At 44.6% G+C, this 22,480-nt stretch overlaps 2 protein-coding genes across 5 annotated transcripts in view; one reads left to right on the top strand and one right to left on the bottom strand.

Moving 5' to 3' along the window:
* The window catches only part of LOC126418526 (mucin-19-like), a 542,230-nt gene extending 527,866 nt beyond the window's left edge, over window positions 1-14,364 (bottom strand). For 2 of the 4 annotated variants that reach the window (XM_050085328.1, XM_050085329.1), the window contains exon 1: window positions 14,037-14,363. In XM_050085328.1, coding sequence (XP_049941285.1) covers window positions 14,037-14,195 — 159 coding nt within the window. In that variant the 5' untranslated portion in view covers window positions 14,196-14,363. Of the gene's footprint in view, window positions 1-14,036 lie in introns of all 4 variants that reach the window. The other 2 variants (XM_050085327.1, XM_050085330.1) reach the window with 2 other exon arrangements.
* A 448-nt stretch (window positions 14,365-14,812) lies between these two features.
* Window positions 14,813-22,480, top strand: part of LOC126418528 (transcription initiation factor IIA subunit 1-like) — an 86,977-nt gene continuing 79,309 nt past the window's right edge. Inside the window, exon 1 of the mRNA XM_050085335.1 lies at window positions 14,813-14,925. The gene's annotated coding sequence lies outside the window, so the exon portion shown is untranslated. The remainder of the gene's footprint in view (window positions 14,926-22,480) is intronic.

The following is a 22,480-nucleotide window of genomic DNA, read 5'->3' as shown; positions in this document are numbered from 1 at the left end:
GACACGCAGTTTGTTATGCGTGCTGTTATGCCACTCCATCTCCCAAAGCCGGAAAACCCTTGCGGTGTAAGGCAGAACGCAGATCAGCTCCGGAGATGCCTATCTCCAGAAGCGGTTCCCGTGTCGCCTATTTGGCCAGCCTGTCGGCAAGTTTGTTGCCGGGGACTCCGACGTCTCCTGGGGTCCACACAAACACCACAGAGCGGCGGGACTGTTCCAGGGCATAGATGGACTCCTGAATGGACGCTACCAGATGGTGGCGTGGGCAGCACTGGTTGATAGCTTGTAGGCTACTCAATGAGTCAGTAACACAGGAGAAATGACTCGTCAGGGCATGAGTGGGTGTAGTCAAGAGCATGATATATGGCCGCCAGCTCCGCAGTGAAAACACTGGAACAAACTGGCAAGGAGTGTTGCTCAAAATGTCCTCCATGAACATATGTGAAGCCTATGTGACCATTAGCCATTGAGCCGTTGGTGTAAACCACTTCAGAACCAGGAACGTCAAGAATCGAGAGGGAGTGACAGCGGAGAGCAGTGGGGTTAACGGAGTCCTTAGGACCATGCAAAAGGTCCAGACGAAGCTGCGGCCGAGGTGTACACCATGGAGGTATATATGAACGCGCCACAAGCAGCGGTGGTAAAGGGAAGGACTCCAGTTTGGAGAGAAGGGACCGCATGCAAACCGCAATCGTTAGCCCCGATCTGGGCCGCCGATGCAGAAGATGAACTGCCACGGGCAGGGAAAGCAGACTGTTATTCGGATGCGCAGGGGAACTATGAATGTGTGTTGCATAACTGGCGAGTAGTTGAGCATGTCTGATCTGTAGTGAAGGGACACCAGCCTCATCTTAAAAGCTCCTGTCACCAATCGAACCCCACAGTGGTGCACAGGGTCGAGTAAATGCAATGCTGAAGGCGCTGCCAAACCATAAACCACACTCCCATAGTCAACTCGGGATTGGACAAGAGCTCTGTAGAGCTGCAGCAGCGTGCAGCGATCTGCACCCCAATTGGTGTTGCTCAGGCAACGGAGAGCATTGAGGTGCTGCCAGCACTTCTGCTTAAGCTGACGAAGATGAGGGAGCCAAGTCAATCGAGTGTCGAAAACCAGTCCTAGCAATTTGTGTCTCCACTACAGAGAGTGGATCGTCATTAAGGTAAAGTGTGGGTTCCGGATGAACCGTACAACGCCGACAAAAGTGCATGACACACGACTTTGTGGCGGAAAACTGGATGCCGTGGGCTAGAGCCCATGACTGCGTCTTGTGGATGGCTCCCTGGAGGCGCCGCTCAGCAACAACAGTACTGGAGCAGCAGTACGAAATGCAGTAGTCGTCTGCATACAGAGAAGGTGAGACAGAGGGATCGACTGTTACTGCTAGACTGTTAATAGCCACTAAAAATAGACACTCAATGCAGAGCCCTGTGGGACACCATTCTCCTGGATATGGATGGAACTATGGGGGTCACCAACTTGGACACGGAAAGTACAGAGCGACAGTAAGTTTTGGATAAAAATCGGGAGTGGTCCCCGAAGACCCCACTCATACAATGTGGCACGGATATGATGTCGCCAAGTCGTGTTGTATGCTTTACATAAGTCAAAAAAGACGGCAATCAGGTGCTGCCGTCTGGAAAAGGCTGTTCGGATGGCAGACTCGATGGTCACAACATTATCAGTGGTAGAGCGACCCTGGTGGAAGCCGCCCTGACATGGAGCCAGCAAGCTACGTGACTCCAGGATCCAACCCAACCGTCAACATACCATACGTTCCAGCACCTTACAAAGAACGTTGGTGAGGCTGATGGGCCGATAGCTAGGGTTTTTACCGGATTTGAGCACCGGAATGATGGTGCTCTCCCGCCACTGCGATGGAAAGACGCCATCGCACCAGATCCCGTTGACGATGACGAGAAGTTGTCGCTATTAGTCAGATTAGAGATGTTTTATCATCTGGCTGTGGATGCGATCAGGCCAGGAGCTGTGTTGGGACAATGTGCAAGGGTGCTGAGGAGCTCCCACTCTGTAAATGGGGAGTTATAGGATTCATTGCAGCGTGTAGTGAATGAGAGGACGTTCCATTCCAGCCGCTGTTTGAGAGTGCGAAAGGCTGGGGGGGTAATTCTCCAACACAGAGGCTCGAGCAAAGTGCTTGGCAATCGCGTTTGCGTCGGAACATAACTCGCCATTTATGGTAACACCAGGGACAGCTGTTGCTGCCTGGTACCCGAAAAGATGTTTTATCTTTGCCCAAACTTGTGAATGTGACGTGTGGCATCCAATGGTGGAGACGTATCTCTCCCAACACTCCTCCTTATATTGTTTGATAAGGTAGTGAGCACGGGCACGGAGCCGTTTAAAGGCTATGAGGTGCTCCAGGGAAGGGTGCCACTTATACCGCTGTAGAGCTCGGCGACGCTCCTTAATTGCTTCAGCGACTTCCGGCGACCACCAAGAGACTGCCTTACGCCTTGGGCACCCTAAAGAGAGAGGGATCGCATTTTCTGCAGCAGAAACAACTGTGCTAGACACTTGCTCAACCATCACATCAATGTTATCACGCGCGGGAGATTCAGCGGTGACAGCAGAAGTTCCCCAGGCCGCCTTGTTCAAAGCTAACCTGGGCAGACGTCCGTGTGCCCGATGCTGGGGCAGTGACAGGAAGATGGGGAAGTGGTCACTACCACACAGGTCGTCATGTGCTCTCCAGTGGATAGAAGGGAGAAGTCCTGGGCTGCAAATTGATAAAGCAATGGCCGAGTAACTACCATGACTCACACTTAAATGTGTGGCGGTCCCAGTATTTAAGAGGTAGAGGTCGAATTGCGCCAGTCACGTTTCAACATCTCTGCCTTGGCCAGTAACATGGTACCACCCCACAAGGGGTTATGGGCATTAAAATTTCCCAAAAGTAGGAAAGGTTTAGGGAGTTCATCAGCCAGTGCAGCTAATACATTCAGGGGTACTGCACCATATGGAGGGAGATATACAATGCAGACAGTTATTTCCTGTGTCGTCGTTTTCCGACAGCCACAGCTTCAAGAGGGGTTTGAAGGGGCACATGTTCACTACAGACCGAGTTTAGGACATGAACAGAAACTCCACCTGACACACTATTATAGTCACTACGGTTCGTGAAATATCCCTTATAGCCGTGGAGGGCAGGGGTCCGCATTGCTGGGAACCAGGTTTCGTGGAGGGCAATGCAGATGCAGGTGTAAAGCTTAACAGTTGCCGCAGCTCAGCCAGGCGGTGGAAAAAACCGCCGCAATTCCACTGGAGGATCACATCGTGAGACTGGGAAGGCATGGAACATTCATTGAGGCAGTTTACGCTTCAGAGTCACCTGCTGCCACCGATTTATTTACTGAGCAGTCTATATCCATTGTGTCTGAGGGTCTGGTGAAATCTAGGCCCTTCTTAAGCCGCATAGCTTGTATAGGTAGTGGTGGTGTGGGTGCCACCGCAAATTTCCTTGGTCTTAGGAGTTTTCTTTTTGGATTTCTCTCGCTGCTCCTTGGGTTTCCCTGGCTGGGAGGACTTCACTGGCTCAGTTTCTGGAAATTAGGATGAGCGTGAAGCCGTACAACCAGCTGCTTTTGGGCTCTTCAGTCACTGGCGGGTGTCGTCTTTCCCACTAGAAGAAACCTGGGAAGGGAGTGACCCAAGGGTTCCCTTCCTAGCGAGAGAAGCCGAAGCTTAGACGTGGGGACGGATGTCCCCGTTGGTTGGAGGGGGGGGGAGGGGGGGGGGCGTGTCGCTTCCAAAGTAGGTGGTGCAGGAGCAACAAGCAGGGAAATGCCGCTCACCATCATGGGGGCAGGTGTAGTCTTCCGGCTCTGAGAGGTGACCTGGGCTGGTGGAGCTGATGGTGCCACAACTGTTGTAGCAGCAGCATAAGACGATGTTATACACACAGGATGCAGACTTTCAAATTTTCTCGTAGCCTCAGTGTAGGTCAGTCTGTCCAGGGTCTTGTACTCCATTATTTTCCTTCCTTTCTGGAGAATCCTGCGGTCAGGCGAGCAAGGCGAATGGTGCTCTCCACAGTTGACAAAAATGGGAGGCGGGACACATGGAGTATTGGGATGTGATGGGCATCCGCAATCTTGCCATTTGATGCTGGAAGTACAGCAGGAAGACATATGGCCGAACTTCCAGCACTTAAACCACCGAATTGGGGAAGGGATATAGTGCTTTACATCACACCGGTAGACCATCATCTTGACCTTTTCGGCAAATGTATCACCCTCAAAGGCCAAGATGAAGGCACCAGTGGCAACCTGATTATCCTTCGGACCCCACAGGACACGCCAGACGAAATTTACACCTCACTGCTCTAAATTGGCATGCAGCTCGTCGTCGGACTGCAAAAGGAGGTTGTGAAATATGATACCCTGGACCATATTTAAGTTCTTATGGGGCGTGATGATTACAGAAACATCCCCCAGCTTGTCACAAGCGAGTAACACCCGTGACTGGGCAGAGGATGCGGTTTTGACCAAGGCTGACCCAGATCTAATTTTGAACAAGCACTCCACCTCTCCAAACTTGTCCTCTAAATGCTCAACAAAAACTGAGCCTTCATCGTCATGAAAGATTTCCCCCATCAGCTCTCGAACATACAAGGTACCGGGCGAATAAGATCCGCTGCCATCCTTAGCCTGATGTTCCTCGCATGGTGTGGCCAGGGAGGGGAACGTTTTGGGGTCTTACTTCTGCGCACTGAATTGAGCTTGTGATCGCTTAGAGATTGCTGGTGTTTCACCACCAGCAAGAGATGATAGACTACGCTTCATCGCGTGTCCCCATGGGCGCCACCCAGCCGCAGCAATGGCCACCTGGCAGGATGGCCTTGGCCGGGAGTCCCGATGCCCCAGGGGCATGGGCATCTACCCCTTGGCATACGTGGGGTCATGTCATAAGTTTTTCGTAGATCAAAGAAGACAGCAACCAGGTGTTTGCGTCTGGAAAAGGCTGTTCGGATGGGAGACTCAAGGGAAACTAGATTATCAATGGTAGAGCGATCCTGGCGGGAACTGCCCTGACATGGAGCGAGAAGGCCAATTGACTCCAGGTCCCAACACAACTGCCAACTTACCATATGTTCTAACAGCTTACAAAGAACGTTGGTGAGGCTGATGGGCCAATAGCCATCCACATCAAGTGGGGTTTACTGGGTCTGAGCACCGGAATGATGGTGCTCTCCCGCCATTGCGATGGAAAGACGCCACACACAAGATCCAGTTGAGGATGAGGAAATGTCGCTTGTAGTCAGATGAGAGATGTTTAATCATCTGACTGTGGATCCGATCTGGTCTAGGAGCTGTGTCGGGGCAATGTGGAAGGGTGCTGAGGAGCTCTGTAAATGGGGCGTTGTAGCATTCACTGTAGCGTGTAGGGAATGAGGGGACTGTCCCTTAGAGACTGCTGGTGGTTGGCCACCAGTAAGAGATGATGTACTATGCTTCACTGCGTGTTATCCGCCCTGATGCCACCCACTCCTACCAAGGGCCCTCCCCACGGGCGCCACCCAGCCTCACCAAAGGCCACCTGGCAGGATGGCCATTGCCAGAGTCCCAATGCCCCAGGGTGGCGGGCATCTACTCCTTGGCGTACGTGGGGGGTTAATGGCGCAGGCATCAACAGAGTGATCCGTGTGTTGTCAGGGGGCTATAACCAACAGGGTACTTGGCAGCCCCACCACAACAGACTGGCTACCATGCTGGTTATCAGGTGCAAAGAAGTCCATGACATCGTTGGCGCAGAAAGCGACACTAAATAGTGCATGGTGGAAAACGGACCCAGGAATGTATCCTCGCCCAAGAGATGGAGAATGAGCGGAACTGCAATGCGAAGACGAGAAATCAGGCTAAAGATCTCAATGTACGATGGACACGATGCACCATGTAAGGCGCCCTTCCCCAACTGGCTCCATCTCCAGAAAAATTCTGAAATGCCGAAACATGAGAGACTCCATTTAGCCGCCGCTTACGACAGGTAGGAATACCTCGGGCCTATTCTTACCTCCAGACCTGCGGGGGGGGGGGGGGGGGGGGGCCCACTCTTGTGACACGCACAGTTCTGACAGAATGCACGATAACCATGGAGCATAGGATGAGGAGGAGATTAGATGGCTCTGAGCACTATGGGACTAAACATCTGAGGTCATCAGTCCCCTAGAACTTAGAACTACTTAAACCTAACTAACCTAAGGACATCACACACATCCATGCCCGAGGCAGGATTCGAACCTGCGACCGTAGCGGTCGCACGGTTCCAGACTGAAGCGCCTAGAACCGCTCGGCCACTCCGGCCGGCTGAGGAGATTAGAGTTTAATGTCCCACTGACAGTGAAGTTATTAGAGGGTGAGGGGAGAGGGTCGAGGGAGGGAAAGAGGGAGTGAGCAGAAGCTAGGATTATGGAATGATGGGAAAGGAAATCGGCCATGCCCTTTACGAAGTAACCATCTCAGCATTTGCCTGGAGCGATTTAGGGAAATCACAGAAAGCCTAAATCTGGATGGTTGGACAGATATTTGAACTGTTGTCCTCCAGAATGAGAGTCCAGTGTGCTAACCACTGCACCACCTTGCTCAGTGGAGTGTTGGAGAATGGTCATCAATGAAGCGCCATTTCTTGGACAGCAACAAAATTCAAACTGGGAAGAAGAGGATAGAAGGTGCTGTAGTTCCAGCAGCAGATGCCAGTAGTACCCATTATTATTCCACTGAATGATCAAGTGACTGGTCAGGTCTGCTCATGCTGGAGTATCACTGCCAGTCACCAGTAGGGACGGAACTACATCAACAAACATCTGCTCAGAATAACACTAAATGGTCGGTTCTGATGCCTCTGGGTGCACCAGAGGAACCTTTTCCCAATTCTCATTCTTTTCCTTTGTAACCTTTGGTGGGCAAAGTTCGACCAAGTGGCTATCCGCACTGAGCAGAGATGGATGGGGAGCAGACAGCCCTGGGACCTTGGGACCTACAGGCTGTGGCTCCTGCAGCCACTGTTCGATGTACAACCTTCGGTCTGAGTGTTGTCAGGGAGGCGGATCATGAGAAGGATCCCAGTCACCAGTCGACACTGATTAAGGAGAACACTTGTCTTGTCTTAGGTGCAGGAAGTGGTTCCCAAGGAAGGTGTCCTGGGGACCACAAAAGAGGACGCTGGTGGAAGATCTGGTTCAAATTCTTCTGAGCACTATGGGACTTCTTTGATCATCAGTCCCCTAGAACTTAGAACTACTTAAACCTACCTAACCTGAAGACATCACACACATCCATGCCCGATGCAGGATTCGAACCCGCGACCGTAGCGGTCACGAGGTTCCAGACTGTAGCGCCTAGAACCAATCTGCCACAAGGGCCGGCTGGAAGATCTGGTTTGGGTAGAGCTGTCGATAAAATATCGATATTTTTTCCACAGGTAGCGATATTTACAGGCGGCATTCTAAACAATGATTTATCGATATATCGATATTAAAATGTTACTATCGAGTACCAATACTTTTATACTTTTTTCACAATTTTCGGTAAATATTTGAAGTTCTTTCGAAATTTTAGTACAACGTAATTTTACTTTCACTGTGTGACGGAGTCTTACTGCTTGTTGCGCTTTCACCACGTCCAATCTTTCACTTTGACTGTGTGGAGCAAATATATGTGGCACAGCAGTAGTAGTCAGATTGCACTGGGGAGAGGGGGTGAATGGACTAACAAGATTTCCGATTTGAAAAAAATAGCACACCAGTACGTTAAATAAAAACAAATAAAAAATTAACGAAAGTAGTGTGCCATTTCTTCACATCGGCATTCTTCAAAAAACAGTTGCTGAAAATGAACTAAAATCTAAATCGCAAGGCTGGTCTATGCGTTGGGTAGAGGCGTGTGAGTGGAAATGCTCACGTATGTGATGGTCGGCGCTATCAACAGAAACTGCAACGTTTCGCTTCACCACGCAATTTTGACACTACAACTGCTAGGGCACTGGAGTTGGGAGAAATGAAAAAACTTACGTCTACATGAAGTGTTCCGAACAAATCCGATATGTGACGAAACTGAACGAAGTACCCATTGGACACCTTTTATAGTGCCAATTACGTGCAGTTACCATTTTTAGCAAAGTAGTTGCTGCCAATCGTGAACTTGCATCGTCTCACTTTCAGTTCCTGCTCTAAGGATAGACAGGCTGCTAGCTTGTTGAAGTACAGAATATCTAACAATAAATACTTGAATATACAGCTCTAAAACTGGCTGTATATTTACAATGTGAAGCCGATATTATTATAGGCAGGTACGTCGGTATTCTTTTATTCTTTCAGTCGACATACCTATACTTCTTTCGATATATCGAGGGCCGATAACGATATTTTCTCTGAATATAGATACATCTGATACCCGGTATTTTTAAAAATGTCAACAGTCCTAGTTTGTGGTAGGCTGAGATAGGGGAGGCGATGGTCATGATGTTAGCGTGATTGATCATCTTCAGACAGCAGAGGCATTCATTCATATTTCTTACGTGCATCAGTATACGACAATAAGTCAATAGATTTGTACAATAGATATTCCATTCTTTCTTGAAAACTAGGTAAACTGGCAAAGCTGAAGGGTGATGCTCCGCACAGTTGGACGCAAAGGCGGATGTTCGCAAGGACTATCTTCATGGAGTGATCATATATGCTGCATTTTGGGTCATCCGTGCAGCGTGATGACTTACGCCCAAGCATAAACATCTGCAGCATCTCCTACGCAGTGGGACATACAGTTTCAGAATGGGTAACTTTCTCCAAGAGGATATTCTCTTTAACGCCTTAGATAAAGGAACTTGTATGCATACGATTATCATTGGTCCATTTTGTGCAAATCTGAAAATACGTTCGCCTCAATACTCGAGATTAGTCTAGAGCTCCTTATCTGTTTGGAGCGTAATATCTCTGGGGAACATGATTTCTTGGACGACTTTCGCAGTTTTGTCTGTGGGCAATGGTCACAGGAATGTCACCTCGATGATCACATGCTGAAAAGCTTTAATTTGGGCAGCAGAGGAAGTTTTAATTAACAACGAATCATTTCGCATTTTGCCTCGAGACTTAACTTGCCCAAATTTATTTTCAATATTTTCGACAAAAAACGTTTTCTTTGTAGTAAAAGTATCCCTACCAAGTGAACTGTTTCACTGGCTTGCCCCTCTGCTAACGGGGTAGCCACGGAAGGAACGTTGTGGGGTCGTATCTCTCTGTATCATAATAATCTTTCCTGTCTGAAAAGAGTGCTGGGGCCTTGAGGTCACCAGCGGAAGGAAGTTCATGTGCTAATCTTCCGTCGTGCTACTGCTCACTCCAAACAGGGTCTCCACCCATGGTTGCCACCCTGCCACAGCAAGAGCAACGGTTATTTGGCCAGTAAACCGTTGCTCGGAGTCCCAGTGTCCCAGCCATGACGAGCACATAATCCTTGGCTTGAGTTGGGAGTTTCCAGCTCTGGCACTAACAGTGCGATCCCTGTGTGGTCGGGCGGCTACCACGGTACAGGTACCTGACGACCACCCCTTCCCCAACAACGGGATGGCTACGGTGCTGGGTTTTGGACGCAGTACCTTTACAAGAAAGCAAGCGCGCTAAGAATGAAAGGCACAAAAGGTGGGAGGCCTTCCCTGCACGATCCAACTTCTGTAAAATCTAGAAATGGAATATCAAGTCAAACACAACATGGGAACCACATAGTTAAGAACAAAAATCATTAGAATATTAACAATGGAATGGCAAGGAGGAAAAGAAAATAGTTAAAGGATAGACTTGCAGCACGGAAAGGGAAGTAATGGTGCAAAGACTGGGCCCCCGTGGTGGCCAAGAACGTATTCACAAAATAGATAAGGGCCCCGCGGGGGGATTTGGGAGGCTCGCGCATTCTTTCGACTAGAGTAGCTTTTTACGATACGGCACGCATGATAGGAAGATAGTGAATCAGGTCACCAGACAAATTGCACTTTGCAATTGTTACTAATAAAAAAAAACGTGTGGTGGATCCGCCTCCGAACATTGGTCCGGAGATATATCACACGGCAGATCCACACACTAACGCTAACTTGGATGTGGTATTTGTGGATCTGAAGCCCAACACCGCTTCGTACATTGTGCGTGGCAGATCCACCTTCAAACTCCATCCTGTGTGTGGCATAATGTGGATCTGCATTCCAACATCGCTCTGGATATAACACGTGGCGGATCCACACTCAAACGCTAACTTGGGTCCTGGGAGCTTTCCGTGAGATGTATGTACACAGACATACATAAAATAGAGCAAATGCTGTCCAGCGTGGAGGTGACAGGACACAATCGAGTACAGTGCTATGCTACACCACCTGATCAGTGCATCTGGCCTAGGTGTTGGCATCTGTTTACAAGCAATTATAGAACACAGTACGCGAGGTTATGTCATGATCGCATGGATAGATCTGACATAAAATCGATATAATTGAGAAAAATGACGGGGGAAGAAGTATAAATTGACCGAATATACACCGAAATGCGTGGAAATTGAGGAAGTGCTTCCGTATCTTCTGGTTCGCGCAGAAAAAATTTGTACATGGGAACAAATATGCGATAGCAAGAGCAATCCGAGAAAACGTCGACATGGAAGCGAAGGGAATCAGGGAAGCAGTCAATTTTTCTCCGTCGAGGCAGCATTATACTGTATGTCTATTGAGGTACCAGTGATACACGCGAGTTGACTATTGTATCTGACGCTTTTCAGGAAGACGAACACTTACCACTTCAAAATATAAGTTGCAGCTAGCACCTTATACAATACAATGGACACATCAATGTTTTACACAATGTAGTTTTTCCCTCGCCTTTTTTTTCAACGATTTTCTGCATTCTCAACTCACTCTTCATACTTTGACAATAATTTGTTTTAAGTATGCCATGGTACCGCGAGTGATTCATCGTTCTATACCCTGTGTTCATCTGAAAATCTCTTTCGTTTCAGTAGTCTTCGGTTGTGGAGAGAAACCGAATTCAATCCGTGGGTAAGGAATATTACGAAAAAACATTTAGAAGGGTACAAAATTAGAGTGATTGTACTGGGAAGCAAGTAGGCGAATAAAGACAAGGGTCTGAACATAACAATAATAGTAATATTTTACGACGCATCCACAGGCTAGACCCTACAAAATATTACTCGGTATGTCTGAACTTGGCGATGAAGAACGAACAGTTTTTGTCTCCATTTGCAACGGATGGTCGAAAAGAGCGGCTCGGGATACCTAATGTTTCGCATACGGCATCCGTGTGACGGGTTTTTGAGATTTTAGCACTAGAGTTTTAACACTCCTAACGATTATTAAAAAGGTTCCCGTTCGTAATTGGCTCTAGGATTGCGGAACGGCACCCGCTTCTAGTTTTGCGACACTGAGTAAAACAGTATTCTATACCCAATCATGTTTCTTACACAACAGAGTTCGCTCTAAATTTTTGGTATACCTCTGAGGCACAATTCGGATCTGACTTGTCGAGTGTGGTAAGCTGTAATAATTTAACTGCTTTACACTTATCTGCTCTCGTGTCGTACAGCACAATTTGAGCGCACAAGCACGGAGTTTAAAGAGCCTGGCGGTAATACACGCATGTCTTTTCCGTCAGTTCGTATACCAGTGTTACTCTCTTCACTGACCTGCTAAGTTCTGAGTGGGAAGAGTCGTCATGGTTGAGGTTTCTCTTCAGACAATAATTTGAATATAGTTGCACTCTTTACATGGAATGCACTCTAAACCACTGAGAAAATTTGTACCACGAAACTGATCGCTGGTCTGTTGGAGCGGTAGTTCTTGATGCTAACAGATCCAATAACTGATAATCTCTCCTGGATGCGCTAGGGCTACGTTAACTGAACGTGTTCACTTTGGAGTCCGTTATAGTACCCTTTTAGTCCAAACTAGCCTAGAAACTTTTCAAAGCAGTTTTAAGTTTCACTAAAAACTCCATTGCGATATGGAATTTCGTATTTACGGGTACATAGCCGCACAGGTAACAGGGAGAAGAGTTAAGTATTTGTCCACTGCGAAGATCCAAACACGTATCATGCATGTGTAGATGTGTGAAATGCCGGTGCAGTTGCTCGTGTGCAGGCGTGGAGTGTGCGAATGACAGCTGGCGTACGGTAGGTCGGTCAGCTTTTGTCTGTCAATACGAACGCATCATTTCACTAATACTGCGTTTTTTTCTATTCTCCAAACACTTCTCGTGCCAAAGCAGAGCTAGAGAAGTCATATCTCTCGATTTCTTTATTATTAGGCAAAACCCTCGTGTATTACACTAAAGAAAGGTTAAATCCAAATTAAACGTCGAATCCTTTAACATTAAACACACAATCTGAAATGTGCGAGCACTATTTAAAAGAAATTTACAATTAGCAAGTATGCAGACAAACTTCGATAATATCCACTCTGAACACCCCCCCCTCCCCCTGTTTAAAGAAAAAGACTAATGTCAGTAAATGACATACACTACAAATTTGCGGCTATTCAAAGGAAAAGCTTCCAAATAATATTTTGTGGCAACATATATTACAGTAATTCCACAATCCGTTATAGTTCGAACGAAAATAAAGAGCAAGCAGGTGACAAACATTGTTCCCGATTATCGGTACTAACATTTTGATAGTAAAACTAAATTATACGCTGTATTAAGCGAATGGTGGCTGGCGATATTACTTTGACGCGTAAAAATTACACACTGAGTCCTATCGAAAGGTAATTCAGTTCAGAATTTCCTGTCACCACACACACACACACACACACACACACACACAGAGAGAGAGAGAGAGAGAGAGAGAGAAAAAATTTGTTTTCTCGACTTCCATTTTCATACGATATATAGTTCATTTATGATTTTGCATAAAAACTTATAAGTTTACATTTCTTTCGTCTCAACAGGTTACGAAGACAACTACAATCCTCCACAAAATTCAAGCAATAGAAAAGTCAATGAACGTAACTGTTCAGATTGTCGGGAAGCACAAGTGGCACCTTGATAATTTACGGCACGTCGATAGTAATTATTTTTCTAAAATTATGCGGCTATAGAATAAAATTCCTCATTTAACTGGCGTAACTTGTACATACAGGTGCTTTGACATCAAACACTGAATGTTCATGTCACGTAAGATGAAATAACGAAAACAGCGTTCAACAGACAGTACGAATCAGCAACACCAAGTATGGATGTATAATCCACTGAACATTTATGGGCGTTCTGTCTTAAAAATTTTCATTCAATGACAATACATTTGTAGTGCAACAAATGAGTTACATTTTGCTTGCAGAAAATTTATAGCCAGAGTCCTGTAGCTACACCGTAGTGTCATTTTCCGCAGCAATGCAGTAACGACAGATTATTTCTCATCCACTCCTGCGACAATAGTACACGAAATGTCGGGTTCTGCATTTTCTGGTTACCAATGAACGAAGACCGACGATATATAGTCCCCGAAAGGAGCGAAGTCTGCAGAATGTGAGAGGTTATTTAAAATTGTATTTTACCGGGCTGACAAAGGATTCTTGAAAAGATAACACTCGTTCTTAAAGACAAGCCGGTTTCAAGCAGAAATGTTGCGTTCAAGAGTAATCTTTTTGTACAGCATTCGCATTGTCTACTGTAAACAATATCGTCACTTGACATTAACAGTGAAGGGAACAAAATTCTTAGCCGATTCACATAATGGAAGTTACAAATTGTAAATAATTCCTTATCTGAATTTGTAGCAGTCTACAGAAACTGAACTTTAATGTCAAAAAGCACATTCACTATTTTACTTCCGAAAAGTACGTATGCCTGTTCCTCGTCCTTGAATGTCACGTAATAAATATCCATCTACGGCACTCGGAACGAATATAAGCAAATGATAAGCTGTCTCAGATACACGCCGCAAAATGCAAACTCCTTTATAAGCGATTACTAAGGATCAAAGCTGACAAATACATTTAACAATTAGCAGATACACACAATCATGAACTTCCATACCTGTTTATCATCACTTTTGTTCAAAGTGGCACTCACTTCAGCGTCATCTGAAGCACAGCAACTCACTCTCGATGTGTCCAATAAAGCATTTTCACCAGTTTTACCACAAATTTTATCAGGTGCCTTGGGTTCGTTGCCTTGTTCAGGCCATGGTGCCATCTTGAATGTCAGGGTATCTAGTATAAGCTGATTGGCTAAAGGGGAAACATGCTGCTTCACGCATGCGTATTATTTTGCACTATATTCACATAAGTGTATTTTAACACATTTTGGATAGGTGGTCGCAGACACACGGCGTTGCAGACGGTACAGTACATTGCTGAGATCTTAACTGACATGGATGTATATGTCTTCTGTTTTCAGCGAAATCGAAACACATGTAAACCAAGGAGTATCCACATGCAGACGATTTTCTTGTTTTCCCTAAGATCATCAATCAAAGAAATCATTATCGACATGATTATAGCTCCCCAAAGTATTTGTGGTAAAATCACATGTTTTCAAGGCATATTTTCACCTGCTCCATGTCACATATTCGTAACACCATCATCCCTGTATTTTAACTGACTATAACCACGACACTAACCTAGCGCCTCTTAATCATGTTAGTTCGAATAAACTGCAGTCACATTTAGCGTATCTCATGTAATTTACAATATAAGCAGACAAATGACTGCAGTATTTATAATGTCATCATAATTTTGTCAGTCATGAAGCGATTGTCTTTACAAAATCTGACAGCCATAAGGCACTTATATCATTGTTACCAACGTAATGTGCAGTTACGCTATATTTAGATTAAGTTACTTTAATTACATATCGGTTTTGCGTATTCTCATTGTGATATTGTTGTGTACGATGGAAATATGCCAAATAAATGTTAATGGAGGTAAGATTATTTCGTACCTATGAACTCAACAACGAAGGACCTAGGAGGTCTAATAATTTTATGTTTGTTTACGGTTTTGCACAGACGACATTGTATTAGATTATCAATTACGCTAAAATATTATATATTGCTGAAGGTAGCTAACTTGTGTCGGTTTAATTTGCACGTTGAAAGAAAAACCGAGTAACACAAAACACACTGCATTTATATTCATTACTTTATGTAACATGTTGGGTTCATTGAAAACCGGGACGTATTGACACAGACACACAACTTTGTGGCTTTAGTTCCGAAATTACCCATACATCTCATGGAAAAACTGTTTCCTTGCACGTTGAAAAAGCTCTGTGACATCACATATTACATTCAGATGGATGATAAAATTAGTATGGTAGTTTGTAGTACTGCTTCTCAGAACATGTACACATTCTAGGCAAATTGTATTTGTTGTGAAACTAATTTCAGACCACTTAGTTTATCAGGCTACCTTGGGAAGTTAAAACTGGGTAGATCCACACTTATTCATTGAGTGTGCTGGTTCATCTGCCCGCATTCTCAAAGATATAAAAATTATCTGTAGTGGAAGGAAGCTGGTCCAAACACTTACCATTGATTTCTCCACAACCAGAAAAATGAATTTTACAACTTTTTCGTCGCTGGTCAGAATATCATCAGAGGAAGGCAGATATATCAGTCGGGCCTCTAGCAACCCTGTCCAGTATACACTAGGTGCCACAGCCAGAAGAGCTTGGTGTGACATGTGAATAGTGCTGCATTCCAGCAGAAACAGGCTCTTAGTTGTCTCAGCCCATGACCAAGTGCTTCTGAGATCAGACTTTTACATCAACACAATCAGTGTGCATGTTTATGACATGCTTGGAGAGCCCTTAAGACAGTACTAAAATTTAGCTGTCAGTTGCTCTACAATCATTGAAGTGAAGGGGTTGCAGACATGTTTGCATATGGATGGTGAGCAGCCCATCAATGTGTATTCCCCACTAAACAATACATCAATATACATTTAGTAGAGTAATATTTTCCACCTTTGTCTCATTTCCAAAATGTCATCAAAATTCACTTTTATTTATTTATTTTTAATAGATACCATCAAAGTCATAGACTTGACTTTGTGAGTGATGTCACATAGTATGCAATGCTTTGGTTTAATATAGAAAGATGGTAGATGATTTTTGTGGATAGTTGTAGAAATAGTATTTGTCTCAACAAAGTGTGATAGATTACTTCTGCTTTGTGTGTGCAAATGATCAGTGATAATGAGGAACATATTCACTGATTATCTAAAAGAATATGAACTAGTTATAGCTAAGAAAGTTGAATATGTGAAAGATTATGTTATCAGAAACTCGCTAACTGTCTGTTTACTTGCTGTAGGTGACAAACTTATACTATTGGGAGATTTCTAAGAGATATTTGAATAATATTCATGGAAAACTGTATTCTCTGCTCAGAAGAAAGGAAGGATAAACATGGGAGGAAATATTTAATAAAAAGATCAATAATTTGACAAATTCTACAAGTAGGATTAAAGCATGTTATTGGATTCCTTCAGGAATCTTGATTGAGGCGACAGACTGATCTGTAGTGCAGCCTGAGGTCTAGGCTAGTTTGAAAGGTGACAGTTTGGATGTGAGTTGGCAAAGCCACTGAATCTGAAAGCCAAATGAAGATTGTGGTGATAAATTTACCTATAGCGAAGCCTAATGTTTATGTCAATGCCATATTGAAAAATGCAGGGGGGGATCCCAGTAATGATGTAACTTTTACCCACACAAATAGAGCTGTCTCAACAAAGATGATATGACAGAATACTCACCCTTTCACCTGTACATTGACTTATGAAGTATTTGTGTAGCTGTAGAACGAAGAGTTTGACTTTATCACAGCTGATTAACCCTTTACACGTCCGCTGCTCATGGCCTAGTGGTTAATGTTGCTACATCAAGATCACGGGGTTTCTGGTTTGATTCCCAGGCTAGTGAAAGGTTATCTTCACTTGGGAATTGGGCTTTTGTGTTGCCCTAATTATTTTGTCCCTTCTTCATCACAAAGATGCACAAAATCCCGAAGTGTCAAATGGAAAGACTTCCACCAGGTGGCCAAAAAACCACTGACAGGGTCTCCTGGCCAATAATGTTATGTGATCATTTCATTTGAATCCATACATACATTTTATACAAGACTGTCATCTTTAACTATTCTTCCTTTTCTTGCTCTCTTTGTCATTATGGCAGGCTTTGATGTTGACCTTGCTATTTCATAGGTTCCTTCCCTTTTGTGAAATGTTCATTAATTAATCATCTTTTTGCTGAAGTAATTTTTGGTCTCCTTCAGGGTCTGATATTTATTTTCCAATTTTCTTTTTTTTTTTTTTTTTTTTTTGTTTTCTTTAGTGTGGACCAATTGGGGAAGAACACCTTCAATAACACCCACTGCATGCAATGATGAAGATTATCTGTGCACAATACCTGCATAGGTCTTATATGTGCTTCAAAGCCAATATGGTGTCCAGTCTGACATGGTGGGCTCATTATGCACCCTTTCGGTTGAGCCCCTGGCAACACAGGGATCACACTGCAGATGCCTGAGCTGCTAGCTCCCCACACAGGTCTGACTGCGTGGGGCATCATGACATAAAACATATTAAATTACCCCATTACAATGGCTGTCTCATCAGACAGGCATAGAAATTTCAGTGTGGACAGTTATAATCCTGTTTTCCCTATCCTTGCTACCATATGGGAAGAGGGACAAGCCAGATGTCTGGGAGCAAAACAATATCCAATATTCAGTATGTATTCAGAATGATGGGAATACTTTTACTACAACAAAGCCAATATTTTTTGTGGAGCATATTGATGATACATTTAGAGAAGTTGAGTCATTAGGAAAAATGTGCAATGGATCACTGTTCAGTTAAGTTTCCTCGGCTGTACGATCTATAACTCTTCAGGCATGTGAGCTAGTGCGTGATGCACCAGTGACCATTGCCCCACACAAAACTTTGAATGTGAATCAAGGAATCTTATTCCACAGAGCCTGTACACTTCAGTCAGATGAGGAGCTATGGGCTAATCTCGAGTGTTGAGGTGTACATTTTGCCCGATGCATCCAAAAAAGTCCCAAGAATAATTGAACAGATAGAGGCAATTCAAGGGAATGTCCTCTCAAAAAATGTTAGTCATGTGTACTGGTGCGACGAGAGACATTCCAACACCTGTGAGCTGCTTCCGATGCTTACGCTTTGGTTATTTGTCATCTCACTGCACAGCATACCCAAAATGTGGTAACTGTGGATGATCACTGTATAAAGGTAGTTGATGTGAACAACCACCTTTGTTTGTCAATTGCAAGGAACACCATCCTCCACATTCTCAGGTTTGCCTAATCTTCAAGAAAGAAAGGGAAAGAAATTACAGGAGTATAAATCTATGGAACGTATTCATATACTGAGGCATGAAAGAAATACGAATGTTTACATACTGTTCCTGTGATAACCAGTCATGAAAATCACAGCCATCATTCCCACTATCTCAACGTTTTCCAAATAAGTTCTGCCACCATCTTCCTGCATGCAGCTGGAGTTGCAGATTCCTCTTCTGGCACCTCCAGAAACCCACATTTCAGAAGCCCAGTGCCAGCCAATGGCTGCAGGAACTGCAGCATTTGGGTCCCAGGGCTACCTGCTCTTCATCTGTTCATACACTCGTCACCGATAGGCCCTTGCAAGAATTCTGATCAGCAAAATCTATGGAGGAGGAGGACGAGAAAAATAAGAAGAAGAATTAGGACAAGGCTATTCCGGTAACCCCAGAGGTGGCAGATTTCCCCATGATGCCAGATTCTGAACCAATGCTCACTGATGTGGTTCCGTCCTCATTGGTGATAGAACGTGATCCTGGGGTGTGGGTGGTCCTCCTTGGCTGTTCACATCTAACCTGGACACCTGTGACATAATCACGCAGTGGAACTGTAATGTGTTTTCTGCTGGAACTGCAGCACCTTATCTCCCCCCCCCCCCCTTTCCACTATTTGTGTTGTTCTACAAAAAAACGTTCTTCACTGATGACCATTTCCCAATGCTCCATGGCTGTTGTTCATTCTTTCAGAACCGTATGGGCCACGAGAAGACATCTGGAGGAGTTTGTACATCGGTTAGCACAATATCATCGGTGAATGGATTCCCTTTCATGCCACATTGGAAGCAGTAGCAATGCGGGTCCAAACAGCCTCAGCAATCATCGTTTGCAAATTGTGTACTTACCTCCAGGGAGACCACTTACTTACACTGAGTTGACCACATTACTACAACAGCTAGCCCCCCCCCCCCCCCCCCCTCTCTTTTCCTGCTATTTGGGTACGTAAAGGCACACCACCACCCTGTGAAGCAGTACCACTTCGTCTGGTAGGGACCTTCTACAATGGAACCTTGCTTAATGAGCACTTCCCATAATGCGCAATCTGCATAACGAGCAAAGAATTTGTAAAAAATTGACTTGCATAATTAGCAGTGTTGCACATGAGCAGTGACGAGTGACAGCGATTTAGTGTGTTTTCATCGGCCATTTATGCGCAGCAGGAAAAACTTTCAGCAATATGGACACCTTTTATTGTTGGCAGTGGCATATGAACAATGTCTTTAGTATGTACTGCAGTCTTGGTTTAGCACTCTTTCTGCTTCCATCTTCATGAAGCTTGTATCTTCATGCAGCTTGTGATCGCAGATTTTTAAAAACTTGTGTTCACTCAGTGGTTTTTTTTGTGCAAATTTTAATAAACTTTGTAGAAATGTCTCTGAAGATAAAGCTGTAAGGAGATGACCGTAAGAGAAGGAAAATTACCTTAGAAATGACATGTAAAGTCATTGAAAAATACAAACATGGTGTGAGCAGTGCTGATTTAGCATGCATATACAATTGGTCTACATCAACTATTTACACTATTCTCGAGAACAAGGACAACATTAAGGAGATAGAAGCTTCAGAGGGAGTGACAAAGAGTATCTAAACAACAGTTTCATATTCTGGGTGATGTCAAAAGGCTGCTCCTTATATGGATAAACGAAAAGCAATTAGCAAGGCGACGCTATTAACATTCATGAGAAGAGGAGAATGAATTCGCTGACCTGGTTAAAGAGATGCCAGGATCATCAGTGCCCTAAAAAGTATTTAAGGGAAGCCATGGGTGGTTCAAGAAGTTTAAGAGAAGAACCGGCATCCACAGTGTAGTGAGGCACAGCAAAGCAGCTATCTCCAACACCCGGGCAGCAGAGAACTTCGTCAGCAACTTCAAGATGCTCGTAGATTCTGAGTGTTATCTGCCGCAACAAGTTTTTAATTGTAACGAGACGCATCTATTCTGGATAAGGATGCCAAAGCGTATGTTTATAATAGGAAAGCAGAATACATTGCCCAGTGACAAGCCAATGAGAGACAGTCTCTCACTGCTGTTCGGTGCCAATGCAAGCAGTGTTTTGAAAAATTAAACTGCTGCTTGTTTAGCATTCAGAAACTCCATGACCTTTAAGAAGTGTAAAGTCCAGAAGAGCAGGTTAAATGTGATGTGGAGGTCCAACAATAAGACTTGGGTGACACATGATCCTTTTTGTGAGTGGATCAATGAACTGTTTGGTTCTTCAGTGAAAAAATATTTGCTTTAGATGAATCTCCCACTCCACTTCTTGCTTGTTATGGGCAATGCCTCTGCCCATTCTCCAGGTCTACAAGACAATCTCTTTCAAGAATTTCAATTAATCAAGATCCAGTTTCTGCCTCCCAACACCTCTCCTTACGCCAACCTATGGACCAGCAGATTATATCTAACTTTGAGGAGCTCTACATTAAATTACTCTTCGACCATTGCTTTGAGTTGACTGAAGCTACCAATCTCACTCTGAGAGTTTTGGAAATATTACTTCAGCATCGTTGCCTGCATCAAGATGATTGAAAAGCCATGGGAAGGGGTTGCCAAGAGAACTATCACTTCTTGGAAGAAGCTTTGGTTGAAGTGTGTTGTCGAATGTGACTGGATCATTTGGGTCAGTACCTGTGGAGCCTGTAGTCAACGAGATTTTATCTGTGACCAAGAGCATCGGTCCAGAAATGGATAACAATGATATTGATGAGCTTGTGGAAGGCGTAACCAGAGGTGGATGGTCTGCAAGAGCCAAATTGGAAACACATATGACCTACACATGCTGCTGCAGGCGATGGTGCTGCTGGTGCTGTGAAAAGGACGCCACAGGAGGAACGGAAGAGGCAAGAAAATGTCTCCTTGTCAACATGGATTAATGGGAACTTGAAAAGGTGGTGCACCTGGGGGGTGGGGAAAGGCTGTGATGATGTGGCAGGAGTGCTGGTGGCTTTGAGTATGTAGACAAGAATAAAGGAACAGAAGGTGTCGAGGAATGGTGTGGATGATGCTGTGGAATGTACAAGGTGTTGAAGAGGGAGGAGCAGGATGCAGTGGAATACGTAGTGTGCAGATGAGCACTGAGAGTAGGAGGAAGAGGATTCATTAGCCTTGAGGAAGACGCCGTGCAGAAAAAGCAAGAAGAAAACTGAAAAAGACAGTAGGCATTGAGAGTACACATGTGCAAGAAAAAAATGTGAGGGGGGGGGGGCAGCATTCTGAATCAGTACACGGGGATGGAAGGCTAGATTCGGCAAGCACAGAAAGCCTGGCAGTCTGGATGGTGAATCTTTGTTCTTAAGTGTTGTAGACTGTGACTGAACTTTGCAATATTTTATCCTTTGTGCCATTGACAAATAAGAAACAGACAGAGCGAAAGTTGAACCTCATCGCCATTATTGTGGAGGGAGTAGTGTGCAAACATTGCCCCTTTCTGCCATTGTAGTGTGGGACAAGGAGGGAGAAAATGTTGATCCTCATCGCCATTGTGGTGTGGGACAAGGAGGGAGCAAATGTCGATCCTAGTCACTGTCGTAGTGTTCATAACCAAAGGGAACAACACACTACAAGCACTGTGCCCAGATAGTCAATAGCAGTTGAACCTTATTGAGTCTAACAAACAAAATACAACAGATGTCTGGAATGTGGGTCAGCACTATTCGGTTTGGTCTGATAGTTCATAGAAAAATCTTCTGCAGCCAAGATTGCTTGGTATTTTTGTTTTATTTCATAGGGACTGGTTTCAACAGACTGTTGCTGCCACCACTGTATCTTCAGAAAATTCTTAACAACATGCATAGATGCCAATACAATGCGACTACTTTCTACTCGTAGGATACAACAGCACATTGGCTTGCCAGACACATAAAAAAGAACACAAAATATCCATCGTACACCTGTGTGTCCAGGAGTGGAATCATGGCCCAAGCACATCATAGAAAAGACCCCCTTAAAACTCACTTAATCGCTGAAGCACTGGAATGTTGTAGCAAGTAGGCTCTGAAATTGTCATGAAATGACCTAGTGGGTAATCACTGAAAATGCACCGAGATGTTCATGTCTGGATGAAGTCCATGATGATAGTCTCCCATTAGGCAGTGTCCTTGGAAACTGGTCAGAGACGAAG

This window comes from Schistocerca serialis, chromosome 9 (assembly GCF_023864345.2).
Source record: "Schistocerca serialis cubense isolate TAMUIC-IGC-003099 chromosome 9, iqSchSeri2.2, whole genome shotgun sequence".
Taxonomy (NCBI): Eukaryota; Metazoa; Arthropoda; class Insecta; order Orthoptera; family Acrididae; genus Schistocerca; species Schistocerca serialis.
The sequence above is the reverse complement of the archived record's forward strand: the minus strand, read 5'-3'. Positions and strand labels throughout refer to the sequence as shown.